At 47.8% G+C, this 13872-nt stretch overlaps 1 protein-coding gene across 5 annotated transcripts in view; it reads left to right on the top strand.

The window, feature by feature from the left end:
- Positions 1-13872, top strand: part of NTM (neurotrimin) — a 956964-nt gene that overhangs the window by 773982 nt on the left and 169110 nt on the right. For all 5 annotated transcript variants that reach the window (XM_069566687.1, XM_069566684.1, XM_069566686.1 and 2 more), the window contains one exon: positions 3410-3642. In XM_069566687.1, the coding sequence (XP_069422788.1) occupies positions 3410-3642 (233 nt within the window). The remainder of the gene's footprint in view (positions 1-3409; positions 3643-13872) is intronic.

Genomic DNA, 13872 nt, shown 5'->3' with positions numbered 1-13872 from the left:
GCAGTCTGTCCTTTATCAGGAATTACAGGTGGTTCTGGTGCTTGTTGAATTCAAATGTTGTGGAGACTTTAAAAAATATATATGTTATTGCAAGATATTTGCTTTACAATATCGTGCTGTTTTTTGCCACACATTAAAATGAATCAGCCACAGGTATATCATATATCCCCTCCCTCCTGAACCTTCCTCCCATCTCCCACCCCATCCCACCTCTCTAGGTTGTCACGGAGCACTGGGCTGAGTTCCCTGTGTCATACAGCAAATTCTGACTGGCTATTTTACATATGATAATGGATATATTTCCATGCCACTCTCTCAATTCATCCCATTATGGGGACTTTTGAGAGGCCTTGGATAAGGACATTCAGGATCACTGACTTTAGGGAAAGCAAACAAAAGCTGGGTTTGAAACTACTTGTTTCTGCAGCTTACTATCAGGGTCATCTTAGTTCATTTGGATAATATTTGTTAGACTCAGTTAGCCTCATCTATAAATTGGCGATAATAAGTGAACCCAACCAAGTTTTTTGAGATGATAAAATAACACACAAGATACACTTGCAGTGTGTGTGTGCTAAGTCGCTTCAGTTGTGTCTGACTCTTTGCAACCCCATAGACTACAGCCCGCCAGGCTCCTCTGTCCATGGGGGATTCTCCAGGCAAGACTACTGGAGTGGGCTGCCGTGCCCTCCTCCAGGGAATCTTCCTGACCCAGGGATTGAACTTGGCTCTCTCACATCTCCTGCATTGGCAGGAGGGCTCTTTACCTCTTGTGCCACATGGGAAGCCCCATAGACTTGCAGGGTACCTAGCATGTAGTAATATGTGTTCAGTAAACATTAGCCATGAGTATGAATTTAGCCAATTCCTCCATTTGCATCCAAGCAAAATCCTGAGCGGCAGTCGCCCTTAAGGTCATGAATATGAATGACATCCCAGGTACATTGCTAGCAAAGCAAAGTGGAGTGTGTTGTTCTTAAGGGATTTCACACCATCATGGTTCAAATCCACAGTTCAGTGAGGTAGCCTGAGAGGAAGAGCATCAGGTGTGCAAGGAGACAGAGCATCAGGGGAGGCCCAGCATCAGGTGCTTCCTCCATTGGCTGCACTTTCTCAGGTGTGTTCAGGATATTGTTATCGCAGCTGACAGCAAGTGTGCTCTAGACTGCTCCAGACTGTAAGTGCCTTCTGGTGCCTGGAGAGCTTATTAAAATACAGGTTCCAGCTCATTACATCTGAGGTGGGGGCCTGAGAATCTGTGTTTCAAATAAGCTCCCGAGTGATGCTCATCTGCTGGTTTTCTGATCGCACTTTCCTGTGGTGAAGTGCTATTAATAGCTCAGTGCCCCTCAAGCCCTCATATGCATATGATTCCCTCTAGATTTATGCTGTTGAAGACATGATCTGGGGGCCGCCAGCACTGTCATCTCTTGGGAGCTTACTGAAACTGCAGAATCTCAGGCCCACCCTAGATGTACCAAATCAGAATGTGCGTAGGAGTCCAAGGAAATTAATAAAATGTGACATCCATTCAGGGTGTGTGTTTATTCACACTGGACCCTGTTCTGGTTAAATGCCATGGTCTCACCATCTTGAAATTCTTAATAATTCTTCAACAAAGGGTTCTGCATTTGCGTTTTGCACTGAAAACCACAAACCATGCAGCCTGGTCCTGGACACCACTCTCTACATCTGTGCTTTTCAAACTTAGGTGGGTACATCACCCAACTGGGGTATTGTTAGGAATTCATGCGTCTGGCTTCCAAAAGATTCTGAAATCCATAGGACAAAAAGATCTGTAACAAACACCTTACCTGATTTTGATGCAAGTGGTCCATACCCACTTTGAGAAAAACTCCCCTGGTCGGTTTTCCCATCATTTATCTCCTTTATTGTCCAAAAAAAAAAAAAAAAATCAGTACGCGACACAAAGTGAGCTGGACAGCAGAGCAGAGGTGTTTCTGGTTGAGCAGTTTTCCCCACGGGGGCTATCAGCAAGCCTCCACACCTGCGCCTGAGAGGCCCAGCGATGATCCTGTGACATTTACATGAGTACGAGTGGAAAGGACGCACAGCCCAGGAGAGCGGTCTCAAGAGGGGCCGCCTGGGGGAGAGCGCGCCTGGCACCAGTCCTCAGGCTTTTTATGGTCACAGACAACTTTGAGAATTCAGTGGAAGCAACTGTCCCTCCCCACTGAAAACCTCACCTTTGCGCATCCTAAGGGGAACCCAGGACCAGGAATTAGAACCTGGCTGAGGGGTCTGACTCCATCACCCCCTGGTTCTCTGTTCTGGGCAAGTCATCAGACCGCTCCGACCCTGGAGGCCTGATCTTTAAGGCGGAGAATGGTAAGATCATCTATCTCAGCAATTTGCTGCAAGAATCACAGTGTGGATGTAAAAGCGCTTTGTTCTCTGCAGAAGAAGATATAAATTGGAGGCAATATTGTACCTACTGTGGCTCTGTTGCTATTTCCAGCCTTATACTCAGGATCAGGACACTGAGTTTGTGAATTTAGCCTCAGGCCATAGAACATAGCCTGTGTAGCTAGAGAAGGAAATGAATGCAGAGAAACTTGATGAGGACTTGGCCAGAGTAGCTAGGAAATTTGAAAGTGCAGGAAAAGAGAAGGGAGCTTCCACAATTTGGGGACTCCAGATGCAGAAATAAAAGAAAGAAAATCTATTTTTACACGTGCGAACAGTTTTGAGATTTTGGAAAATGCCTTTAGTCTAGCAGTAATTGAACATTTCTGCCCCTGGGTGTAATGAAGAGAAATAGCAATGGCGGTGGTCTGTATTTAGTTTTGACTTCAAAAGCCTTCTGTTGGAATCTGCTATTCTGAGATGAGAGGAAGAATGTGTAGTAGTTAAAGTCTGGGTTTCTGATCTAGCATATATTATTATCTGTGTGATTTAGGAGAAGCATTCAGTGTCTTTGTTCTTCAATTCTTTTCACCAATAGGACCTTCCTCATGGCATTGCTATGAGTACTGGACAACTTAGAACACCCAGAACATTTAGAAAGTAATGCGAGGAATTATCATCATGCGTATCATGGAACTCTCAGAGGGAGGGGAGGTGGGGGTAGTCCCAGGGCCCAGCTATTCTTGGGATGGACAATGACTCCAGGTTATAGCTACTGAATATTTAGGACTATCGAAACCATTCTGTGCTCAGGGGTTTTCAGACACGGGGTCACTCAGGACCTGGAAGTCTGAATTAGCCAGTGTTCTGAGGCTGCAGTTCTGTAAGGCCTCTGATGCTGAAACCCAGGCCAAACCAAACAGGAGGTGCCTGTGTGTATACTGGGAGCAGGGTGACCAGTCATCCCAGCCTTGCCAAGAAGACCCTGATGGCATCTGTTTCTTTGTGGTCCCTTGACTTACCTGTCTGGTCCTCTCTCCAGGTGCACGATTGACAACCGGGTCACCCGGGTAGCCTGGCTGAACCGCAGCACCATCCTCTACGCCGGGAATGACAAGTGGTGCCTAGACCCCCGCGTGGTCCTCCTGAGCAACACCCAGACCCAGTACAGCATCGAGATCCAGAATGTGGACGTGTACGACGAGGGCCCCTACACCTGCTCCGTGCAGACGGACAACCACCCCAAGACCTCCCGCGTCCACCTCATCGTGCAAGGTAGGCAGCCTTGGGGGCGGCCAGGGGTGTCTGGGAGGGCCTGTGTCTGACACTTTCACTGTGATCCTCAGTTTAGATGAGACTGTCTGTTCCATCTGGCCAGGACGGTTTCCTAATTTTCGCTTTGCCCTTAGATGCTGAAATTTCAAATCGTTTTCCCATTGAATAGGACTAGGATTTGGGGCCTTTTCTTTGCTCCTGATCCAATAATGTATTGTCTCAGAAAATTATCTCCTCATTATTTCTTTCCTTGGCTTTTTTTCTCCTCTGAGTTTTTTAAAGGTTCTATCCAGCGCTAAGCGTGCCTTATTTTCAGAGCTCTTCTGGCTCTGCGCATATGCCATCCCTCACACAGCCTGCAAAGAAGGCAGAGCCGACCGTTGATGCTCTAGACACCTGCCTGGGATGATTGCAGCCACCGCTGCTGTTTGCAGCTTGCTTGCTTCTTCTTTCCCCTCCAGCCCGGGACCGTGTCTCCCCTTTAATACCTGTGTCTGATTCTCCATGTTTTGGTTGCATCCCACTCCCCTCCTGTTCCTCAGAGCCTCTCAGCTCACCCCCAGCTTTTGAGATCTGTGTTTTTGCCTTTCTCTTACTTCTGCTGTCTCCATGTTTCCCTGGCACTTCTGTGCTTCCCCATAGGCAGAGCAGGTGCCAGACATTCAGACCACAGGTGACCACACAGACACTCTCTTGTCCAAGAGCCAGTGTTTTCTGGCTTGGGGGAACCTCAAGTTACTAACTGTGTCTCAGGGTTTCCTTCTGTAAAATGGAATCAGTGTTGCAAGGGTCTGCAGTGAGGATTACACTTTCCATGTACTGGAGGGTGAGACAGAAGAGGGTCTGCACACAGAGATGCTACTTAAGTGTTAGCTAGGGCTTCCCTGGTGGCTCAGTGGTAAAGAATCTGCCTGCAGTGCAGGGGACCCGGGTTCGATCCCTGGGTCAGGAATATCCCCAGAGAAGGGAATGGCAACCCACTCCAGTATTCTTGCCTAGGAAATCCCATGGATGGAGGAGCCTGGCGGGCTATAGTCCTTCGAGTCGCAAAGAGTTGGACAAGACTGAGAGACTCACCCTTTCACTTTTAAAAAATACAGTTGTCTTTAACTTTTTAAAAGACTTAGTTGTGTGTGGACCAGATACCTTATTGTATTACCTCAGAGGTGAAGCCCCCAAGTGATGGAGCTGGGGCCTCTGCTGGAGTTTCTCTCCTGTTCTTAATCCCCCTAGAAGGCAGGCCAGGGGCAATATGCCCCCGGTTTCCAGCAACCCCCTTGGCAGTACACCCACAGGGAGGAGAGAGCTGTCGATGGTAGGTAAAACACAGGAAGCAGAACGGTGGTTCACGAAAGATGAACAGGAAGGAGCTAGAAGATTCGTGGGGAGCAAGCTGGGAGAAGGCAGGAGAGAGGGCCGCCAGGGTCAGGGTGCCGAATGTGAAAGGCAAGTCGGTGGGCAGTGATGGGTAGAGGTCAGGCTGGAGGGACACTTGCTCAGGGATTAGGCCAGTGAGGCTTTGGAGCCCCTCGCGCTGCACCACCCCACGTTGTTTGCATTTTATGGGTTTTTTTTTACCCTTTTCTTTTTCCAAAAGAAAATGATGATGGCGTTTTCTTTTGTTGGTTCTATATATGAATATCTTTCAAACTGCTGAGTACAAACAGCATTTTTTAAAGGAAATGAGATTACAGAGACAGGATCAGACTGTATCACTAACAGAAGAATAGGTTTTGTTCCTTGAGATGGTTTCAGTGGTGAATGTCTTGTTGTTGTTGCGAAGAATTGGCCAGAAGAAAGCTGAGAATCCCTCTTCTGCAAGGGGGTTTGAAGGATACCTCGGTGGCTCAGGTTGCAGCAAGTGGTGTCTCTGAAGCCACACCCCATGCCCCCCGCCCCATTCCCTCCACACACGCACACTTACCGCTGAGAGTGTCTGACACTGACAGATAGACCTTAGGAACTCTGCACCATTACAGACACTTGCGTTAGGCAGCAGGGCTTTTATGGAGCCCGAAAATGGAAGGAGGTGTGAGAAACTCAGAAGCCCCCGTGCAAACAAGGATCACGTTTGTGCCATTTCTTTCCTAAGTTCCCCTCTCCCTCCTCCCACTCACCCATACACTCACCATGAGCGCCTGACAGCTGTCTTAACGTGTACATTTAACAAATGCTTCTTGAAGCAAATGGCTGGATTGTAGCTGCGAGGACTCACGCAGACTCAAAGAGGGGAGGTTGAGTGTGTAGGGGTAGAGAGGCGTGTGGGGCAGAGGATAAGGGATGGGGTCTACAGCAACGCTCCCTCCTGTCCACGCTGATGGAAAGTGTCTAATCTGCAGCTCGGCATTTATACCTCTGGCTTGGAGACGTGGCCTCTGAGCATGACACACCTCCTTGAGTATCGAAATCTCATCTTGGGCTAATTTTCGAATGCTGATGGGTGTATTGATCTGGAAACGAGCCGGGTTAAAAAAGGCTCTGGTCTTGTCCACAGACTCAGCCCCAGCTAATCTGCTGTCGATATGCCTGGACTGGGCATTATTGACACTTTAATGAATAGAGGACCATGGTTTCTCAGAGCCAGCCTGTCCTGGCTCTTAAAAGCAATCAGACAAACTAAATACAGCCAAGCTTCCCTGTTTCTGTATTGGAAAGAGGATGCATCACCATCCAGGATTTTTTTAAAAAAATGTATTTATCTTGGGATCATTTATTGTACTGAACATAAGCCCTCATTCCCTACAAAAGCGGACTTCTGGATTCTGTTGACGTCCCCGCTCAAACTTTTGCAGAACAGTGTTGAAATGAAAGATGTATGAACTTTTCAAAACTGTATTGTGATCATTAAACACACACTTACAGACAGACACACACATTGTAGCAGCAGCAGAAAGGAAGTAAACTGATATTTTTACCCAAGAGTGTGTGTATTTGGGTACGTGTCGTCAGCTTCGTACATAAATAAACCCACACAGAAGGAAGGTAATTTTTTTTTTTCACAGGATCACATGAGCTTTTTGAAATCTGGGATTATGTTTCCCTCATTCCTATCAACTACCCCTACGGCCCCGCTTGTTCTCTGTACTGGGTCTTCTCTCTGGTTGTGATTCTGTGTGTTTATCCCCTGCGGAGGCCTGGTTCCATCCTTGAATCTGCCTCAGTATCAGCCACTCTGCCCTTTGTACCTGCCCCCACCCTTGCCTTCATTCATAAAGACGAGGGTAGGGCATAAATCACCATTGAGAACATCTCTGCTGCCCAGAACCCTGGCCTGGCTCTAGGCACATGAAGAATGGGAGGAATGAAATGCCACCCATGAAGCATGAGTTCCCCTTCATGGGGAGTGGATGAATTTGCATGCCACCCCCAAACCCTCCCAGGAATTCAGGTTCTAAGCTGCTTCAATCGTGTCCAACTCTTTGTGACCCTGTGGACTGTAACCCACCAGGCTTCTCTGTCCATGGGATTCTCTAGCAAGAATACTTGAATGGGTTGCTGTGCCCTCCTCCAGAGGATCTTCTCAACCCAGGGATCAAACACTTGTCTAATGTCTACCGCGTTGGCAGGTGGGTTCTTTACTCCTAGTGCCACCTGGGAAGCCCCTCTGGGAGTGTAGACTTTGGCTAAATCCTTCTGGGGCACCAACTTCCTCCAAACCCCTGGGTCTCTCACTCCACTGGTGTGTGATCAGACCTTGCGATAGCATTCAGAAACCATCTCTACAGAGACCGGCCCACTTATGTGGCTCCCGTGTTTCCCAGGGCTGCTGGGCAATGGGCAGTCCTCTGGCTCAAGCTCGGGGCTGAAGGCTGGGATTTTCCTTTCCTGAGTCTTCTGAGCTTGAGTTCTTAGTGCATCTTCAGCCCTTCCACCCCTCAGGACAAACCTTTCACTGTGCCAAGTTCTAGAGTTGTCCTTGGTTCCCTAGGATATTTTAAAAACCTGCTGATAATCTGTCATGTCCTTAGAGTAAAAGAAAAGGGAAATAGGGGTTGTTCGGTTCCTTTCATTAGTGGGTCCATCTCTTCTCTTCTCACTGCCTGTAGTTGTTACATTGTATTTTCCGTGTCTTTTTTTTTTTTTTAATAGACAGCTCTGGAGCTACCTAAATTCTCCCAGAGCTTTCCAATGCTGGTGAGGGGTGGGGTGGTTTCCAAAGGTCCCGGCAGGACTGGTGAAGAGACTGGAGTGGAGACGGGGGTCAGGCAGGCCTGGGCTGCAGGGAGAGCCCTGCAATGGGCAGCCAGGGGGGCGAAGGGGCAGCTCTGGAGTCAAGCCATGGAGAGCTGCAGGCAAAGGATGAGAGGGTGTGAAAGCCTAGGGAACTCAGCTTTCCTGGCCAGGCCTATAAGGCTGGCCAGCGGGATAGAGTTGATGGTGCTTCTGATTTGCACTGTCCCGGGACAGCGTCTGGGGATGAGCCTGGGCACATGGAGCGAGTGTCCGAGGCAGGTCAGGAGCAAGGGGCAGCCTTGGGCGGAGAAGGATGAGGGACAGACGGAACAGGTGATCTAAGTAGCTGCTCAGCAAGGAGGCTTTTAAATTAAATTCGAATTAGCTATAACCAAATACAGTTTAAAAATCTACTCCTTCAATCACACTGGCCATATTTCAGATGCTTCTAGAGCTACAGGGGGTGGTGGCTCCTGTACTGAATGGTGTAGATGGAATGTCCCCAGTGGCCTTGAACCATCACCTGGGCAGCAGGTGCTGAAGCCAAATGGGCTTCATTGACTTCAAAGGCCGGGTGTGGGGTGGAAACAGGGATGGAATTTTGGAGAGAAGATGGAAATTTAAAAAGATGGTGGTGCTTTAAATACAAGAGAGAACTGTGGGAAAAGATGTAGGTCTGGGGATCCTATGTTATGTACAGAGAGAAGGACGTCCGGAGTCAGGAACTTTGTCCTAAAGAGCAGAGCAATAACTCGGTGGCTGGATAAGTGTGCGAATGCGGGCGGAGGCGCTTCCACCAGGACAGGGAGATTCTGGCCTTGGAGCCTGGGGCTGGGTGATGCTCACTCATCTAAAGGGCCCTGTGCTGAAGAGGCAGCAGGGTGGGGGGCTTCCGCAGACATGGGGGCAACAGAGAGGGGGGCTTCAGACACTAGGAATTCTTGATTTTCTGATGCCTTGAATTCTCCATTCAAAATAAGTTTGTGAAGAGTGAAAAAGGCCACCTAAGGGTTTGCGTGCCCACTTAGGCAGCCAGAGTGTAATCTCTGAGACCGGAGTCAGGGAGCTCCATCCACGATTTATTAAAATTTGGGTCTAGTGATTTCCATCTCTTTGACCTCAGGGTGCCCTGCTTTATGAGTGTAATTAATAAGAGGCTGCTTCTACAGTCCAGCTGCACACTTTAACTCTTTCCCCCCTCTGGATTTGGCTGCCAAAGCAAGCTTCTCGGAAAAGCTCTACACTTGTCTTCATTGCTCCTTGCAAGAGGCCACATTCTGGAAAGCAGAGTGAACAAAAACGCTTTGTACTGAATTGTTTCCAAATTCAGGACGGCATGGAAGACCTCCCCAGAGCCCTAACTGTATCTATAAAAGCCCTCGTAGGGCAGGGAAACTGCCCTGGTGGTCTTAGGGAACCTTAGGGAATGGTCTCCTTGTTGTTGAGTCACTAAGTTGGGTCCGAATCTTTGCCACCCCATGGTCTGCAGCACCCCAGATTTCTCTGTCCTTCACCATCTCCAAGAGCTTACCCAAATCCATGTCCCTTGTGTTGGTGATGCCATCCAACCATCTCATTCTCTGCTGTAGTCTTATCAGAGGGCAGACATTGACTGATGGTCTACCCCCTGAGCTTAAATCTCACTTAGAGACCTATTTGCATGATAGAGAAGAGTAGAATACAGTGCTTAGAAAAATGGAGGTATTGGTATAATAATAATAATAACAATAACACAAGCTTTTGGCCCTTTATTGGTTTTCTAGACCCTATCTAGGTCTCTTTTTTGTCACTGGAGCATCTAATCACCCCCTCCCTTTTGTTTGGTGTAAATAAGTTTTCCTGGTTCTTTCTGGGCAGAATTAATCTGAAAATCCTTTCCATTGTTTGATAGTTAATTACCTGCCTTTTGGAGTCAAACAGGCTCTGAAGCTCACGTGAAGTGGGGCCTCCACTAATGTCTGTGGAATAAGGCAGAAAGGAGAAGAGGAAGCCAGGATGTGGCTGTCCGTTCTCTGGGCCGGGGGATCCAGAGAGAAGGGGAGAAGGCGAGGGGATAGCCGGCAGCAGCAGGTGACTTGCAGACAATAAACAGAGCTTTGTAGCACCAGCCCTTCTTTTAGCTTGTATTGTCTCTCTGCTCAGAGCCCTCCCCTCTTACCTGCCTGATAATAGTGTTGCTTCCTAATCCTGAATAATTAATTGACCTTGTCAAGCCAAACTCATTATTATGATTAAGAGAATAGGAACAATAACTTTTAATTTCTAGACACCAAGCCCCGTAGACCCTCCCCACCCCAAACCTGAACAAAAGGGAATTTGAAAAACAGCAGATCAAACGGAACCGTGTGGTATAATCCTTACACTGAAAGCAAGTTCTGTCTCTCCAGTCACAACCTCATGAAAGCAGCCTGCCTCTGCCTCCCCCCTTCACCTGCCCACCCCCGGCCCTGCAAGGCTCCCTTGGAGCTGAGCAAACCTTTGCACCATCTAATTTCCATTCGGGCTGCGTCTCCCTGAGTCCATAACAGAGGAGCATCACCCTTGAGCCTGAGTCCACAGAAGTCCCCTTTTGAGCCCGTCTGCCTTCTTCAGCTGCCAGTGGCCTTGCGTGACTGGAGGTCCCGTTTGCCATTCCAAACCGCTCTCCAAACTCTCTTAGCCACTCCCTGCCCCATTCAGGAAAGAGATGAAAATGCACATTTGGCCTGGCTGTAAGACTGCCTCTGAATTCCACAGGACTTTCCCCAAAGTCAGGAAATTAAATTCTGCCACGCAATTAAAGTGCTCCTCAGAGCACCCTGGAGAATGACAAGGAAGTAGGGCATTTTACCTGAAATTGATTCACAGAATTTCGACAGCATGCGAATGAGGTGACTCAGTTTTACCTGGTGAGTTTTAAAAATTTTTTGATGCGGTTATGGGCCATGGAGGGGCAAAAATTCTGAGCGAGTTTACTCAATTTTAGTAAACCCCCTGGAACGTCATCCATCTGCTAAGCCAAGTAGGATAGAGTCTATTAGAGTAAAGGAATCTGAGGAAATTGCTATAGTAAAATTTATATAGGCGTAATAATAGCATTTTCTGTGCGGTCTGGTGTTGCTGGGGAGGGTCCTCCAGTTTTCTAGGCAGTTGGGAAAACTAGGCTCCTGCCTGCTGGGGCTTCCTGGTCAGCACAGTCAATAATATTATTATGGGTCCTGTGTCCAAACTGTCCACACCACAGGACTCTAGGGAAGCAGAAAGTCCGGGTGATTCTGTCGCTTAACAACAAGCCTTACAGGAGTCGGACAGTGTCCCTCCAGGCAGGCAATTAGAGCTCCCAAGGAGAGGTCTTTGCCAGCTGCAGAATTCTCCCTCAGATGGTTTTCCCCAGGGAGTCTGAACTTCCTCAGATTCTCATCCCAGAGGCTGAATAAAGTGGCTCCAATTCCTCCTGGATCTTGTGTAGCCCTGCAGCCTCCAAATAAGCCTTGTTGCCCTTTTTCACTGGGGAGAGGTCATACATCAGATCCTGAGTGAGCAGCTCTTCCTAATAACTTCCTCGAGACTCCCATTCCACACCAGAGGCCCCCTATGGTTTACTCAAATTGAGCTCGAAGCAAATATTTTTAATGAAAGATTGTATAAGGTGTCTTTATGGTTTTGTGACCCACTGGATCTGCCTCATGACTATTTTCCTAAAGGTTCTGGTAGGTCATTCCTGTAGGGGTATGTATCAAGTGAGATCAAGAACAGCATCTTTAATTTGAAAGTCATGACTGTTGTCAATGACTCAGAAACATCTGAAACCTCTCTCCTCTTCTTGCTAAACTTGAAATGCCCAGCTTCCCAGGGCATGGGGAGAAACTGGTGACCAAGTTTCTTAGCCCATCTTTTGTCAACTTGAGGATTGTCAACTGTCAACTTTCAATTCCATTTAACAAACATTTGGAAACCAGGCACTGGGCACACGAATGTTCAGAGTGACTGCCTTGTCTAGCAGAGGAGATGCAGTATTAGCAAATAACCTGTTAGAAGTTCACAGGGATTCAGATGCTTATACATAGAGAAGTCATGAATACACCAAAAGGGAGGAGCTGACTTCATCTGCAAGTTTAGGGAAAACTGCAAGATTGCATTTCTCCAGGGTCTTCAGGGGTGAGCAGGATTTGGGGGGGCCTCAGGCAAGAAGCAGTGCAGGCAGGAGCAGCAGCATGCACAAAGGTGGAAAGTCTGAGAATGTATGACATGCAAGAGGAGTGAGGAGGAACAGACAGGGTCTCAGGGCAGGGCTCCTGGGATGAAACCACTGAAAGTGTGGCCAGGGAGATTGGCTGCATCTAGGCTGGCCTGTGTGTCCAGAAAGGAGCTCAGTGATGATCAGAAGGATAGGCATCCTGTGATTTCCCTTGATGTCCTACAAGAACATCACTTCTCTTCCTCAAGGAAAGTTGCATTCCATTGTGTTGGCAAAGGCCAAGTATCCAGAAGGCTGTCAGTGGAATAGGGAATGGCAAGTGTCAGGGGCAACACACCTTGGAGGAGAGAGAAGTGTTGGAAGGAAGAGCAGATCCAAACCCAGCCAGTCCAAGGCCCCTCGCACGTCCAGATACACAGGGGAGAGACTGCAAAGATTCTTTTGCTATAAGGTCAGTATTTAAAGCATAGAAATATGTGTTTTATAATTGCAGTCACATCAATGATGATGACTTTTCCTCATTGTAGTTAAGGTACCTTTCTTTGTACACTAGCGTACGGGTCCCCAAGCTCCAGGGTCTAAAGCTTGATGATCTGAGGTGGAGCTGAAGCAATAATAGAAATAAAGTGCACGATAAATGTAATAATGCTAGAATCATCCCCAAACCATCCCTGCCCCTTACTGGTTGATGGGTGGAAAAATGATCTTCCATGAAACTGGCCCCTGGTACCAAAAAAGTTGGGGACCCCTGCACTAACAGAGTCCTTGGAGCTGGGGTTCTTAACCCTTTCATCATGATGACTGAATCAGACAGGGTCAGGATGCTGCCAAGGATAAATGAGAATCACAGGAAGGGGTCCACAGCCCCTCGGGTTCACAAGACCACCCACCACCAGCATCCGCCTCTCACTGGTACCCAAGAGCCTGTGGGCAGAGGACACCCAATGTTTTAGATGTCTCCAGGCCAACTTAGGCTAGATGGTATCACCCCTTGGAGCCTAGCATAAGATTTATATTCCTGTTGAGAGCCGTCTGTGATAATTTAGAGTCTGACATTGGTGAGAAATCTAATTGGCTTCTGCTGGAGTTGGGCTCAGTGGAGAAGGACTCCCGGAGATGCTGGAGCTGCATGTTTTTCTTTCAGGAGATCTTCATTTCATGTTATTTGAGAAAAAAATTTATTGATTTAAAATTAGGGCAGTTTAATTTGGTGGCATGTTTTCTTTATGTCTCAATTATATATTCATGTCTTTGTGGTAAACTCAGCTGGTGGGGGGATTAAGAATTCAAAATAGAGGATTTTCACTTGGCAAATAGTGTTTTCCACTCTGATTAATTGGAAGTCTGCACAGTGAACCCGGCGTTGGCTCCATCGGGGATGGGATGGCTTAGCAGAAAGAAGTAAATTTCAGGATTTAGGAGTCCTGGATTCTAGTCTGAATCTTGACATAAGTACCTGGAAAAATGACCTACTTCTTTCATCTATTTCAGATTAAGCACACTTTATAGAAATGTCTTGATGTATCACCCAGTCTTAATTTGGAGAAAGGTACGGGAGAGAAGGAAGCTGAACATCGCTAGATAATAACGTCCTCCGTGTGCATAGTCGTTTATCAGCCATAAAGGCTTCCAGGCTCTTCTTCCCTTTGTCTTGTATTGGCTCTTTTAGACAGTCCTGGTTCTCTGTACCAAGAATGCATACATGCCCTCTTGCAGATTGGGGTCCCCATTCTTGGAGGTCATCTGGGGTGCACTCCCCTCTCCCCATCCTGGTCCCCACATGGCACTCTGTGTGCCTGGTTTTCTGACCTCTGACCTGCTGATCTCCCTCCACTCTCCTGCCATCATCCCCTTCTCTCACAATTCCCAGGCCTGGTTTG

The sequence above is a fragment of the Ovis canadensis genome, chromosome 21 (genome assembly GCF_042477335.2).
Source record: "Ovis canadensis isolate MfBH-ARS-UI-01 breed Bighorn chromosome 21, ARS-UI_OviCan_v2, whole genome shotgun sequence".
NCBI lineage: Eukaryota > Metazoa > Chordata > Mammalia > Artiodactyla > Bovidae > Ovis > Ovis canadensis.
This window is presented reverse-complemented; position numbering and strand designations above follow the sequence as displayed.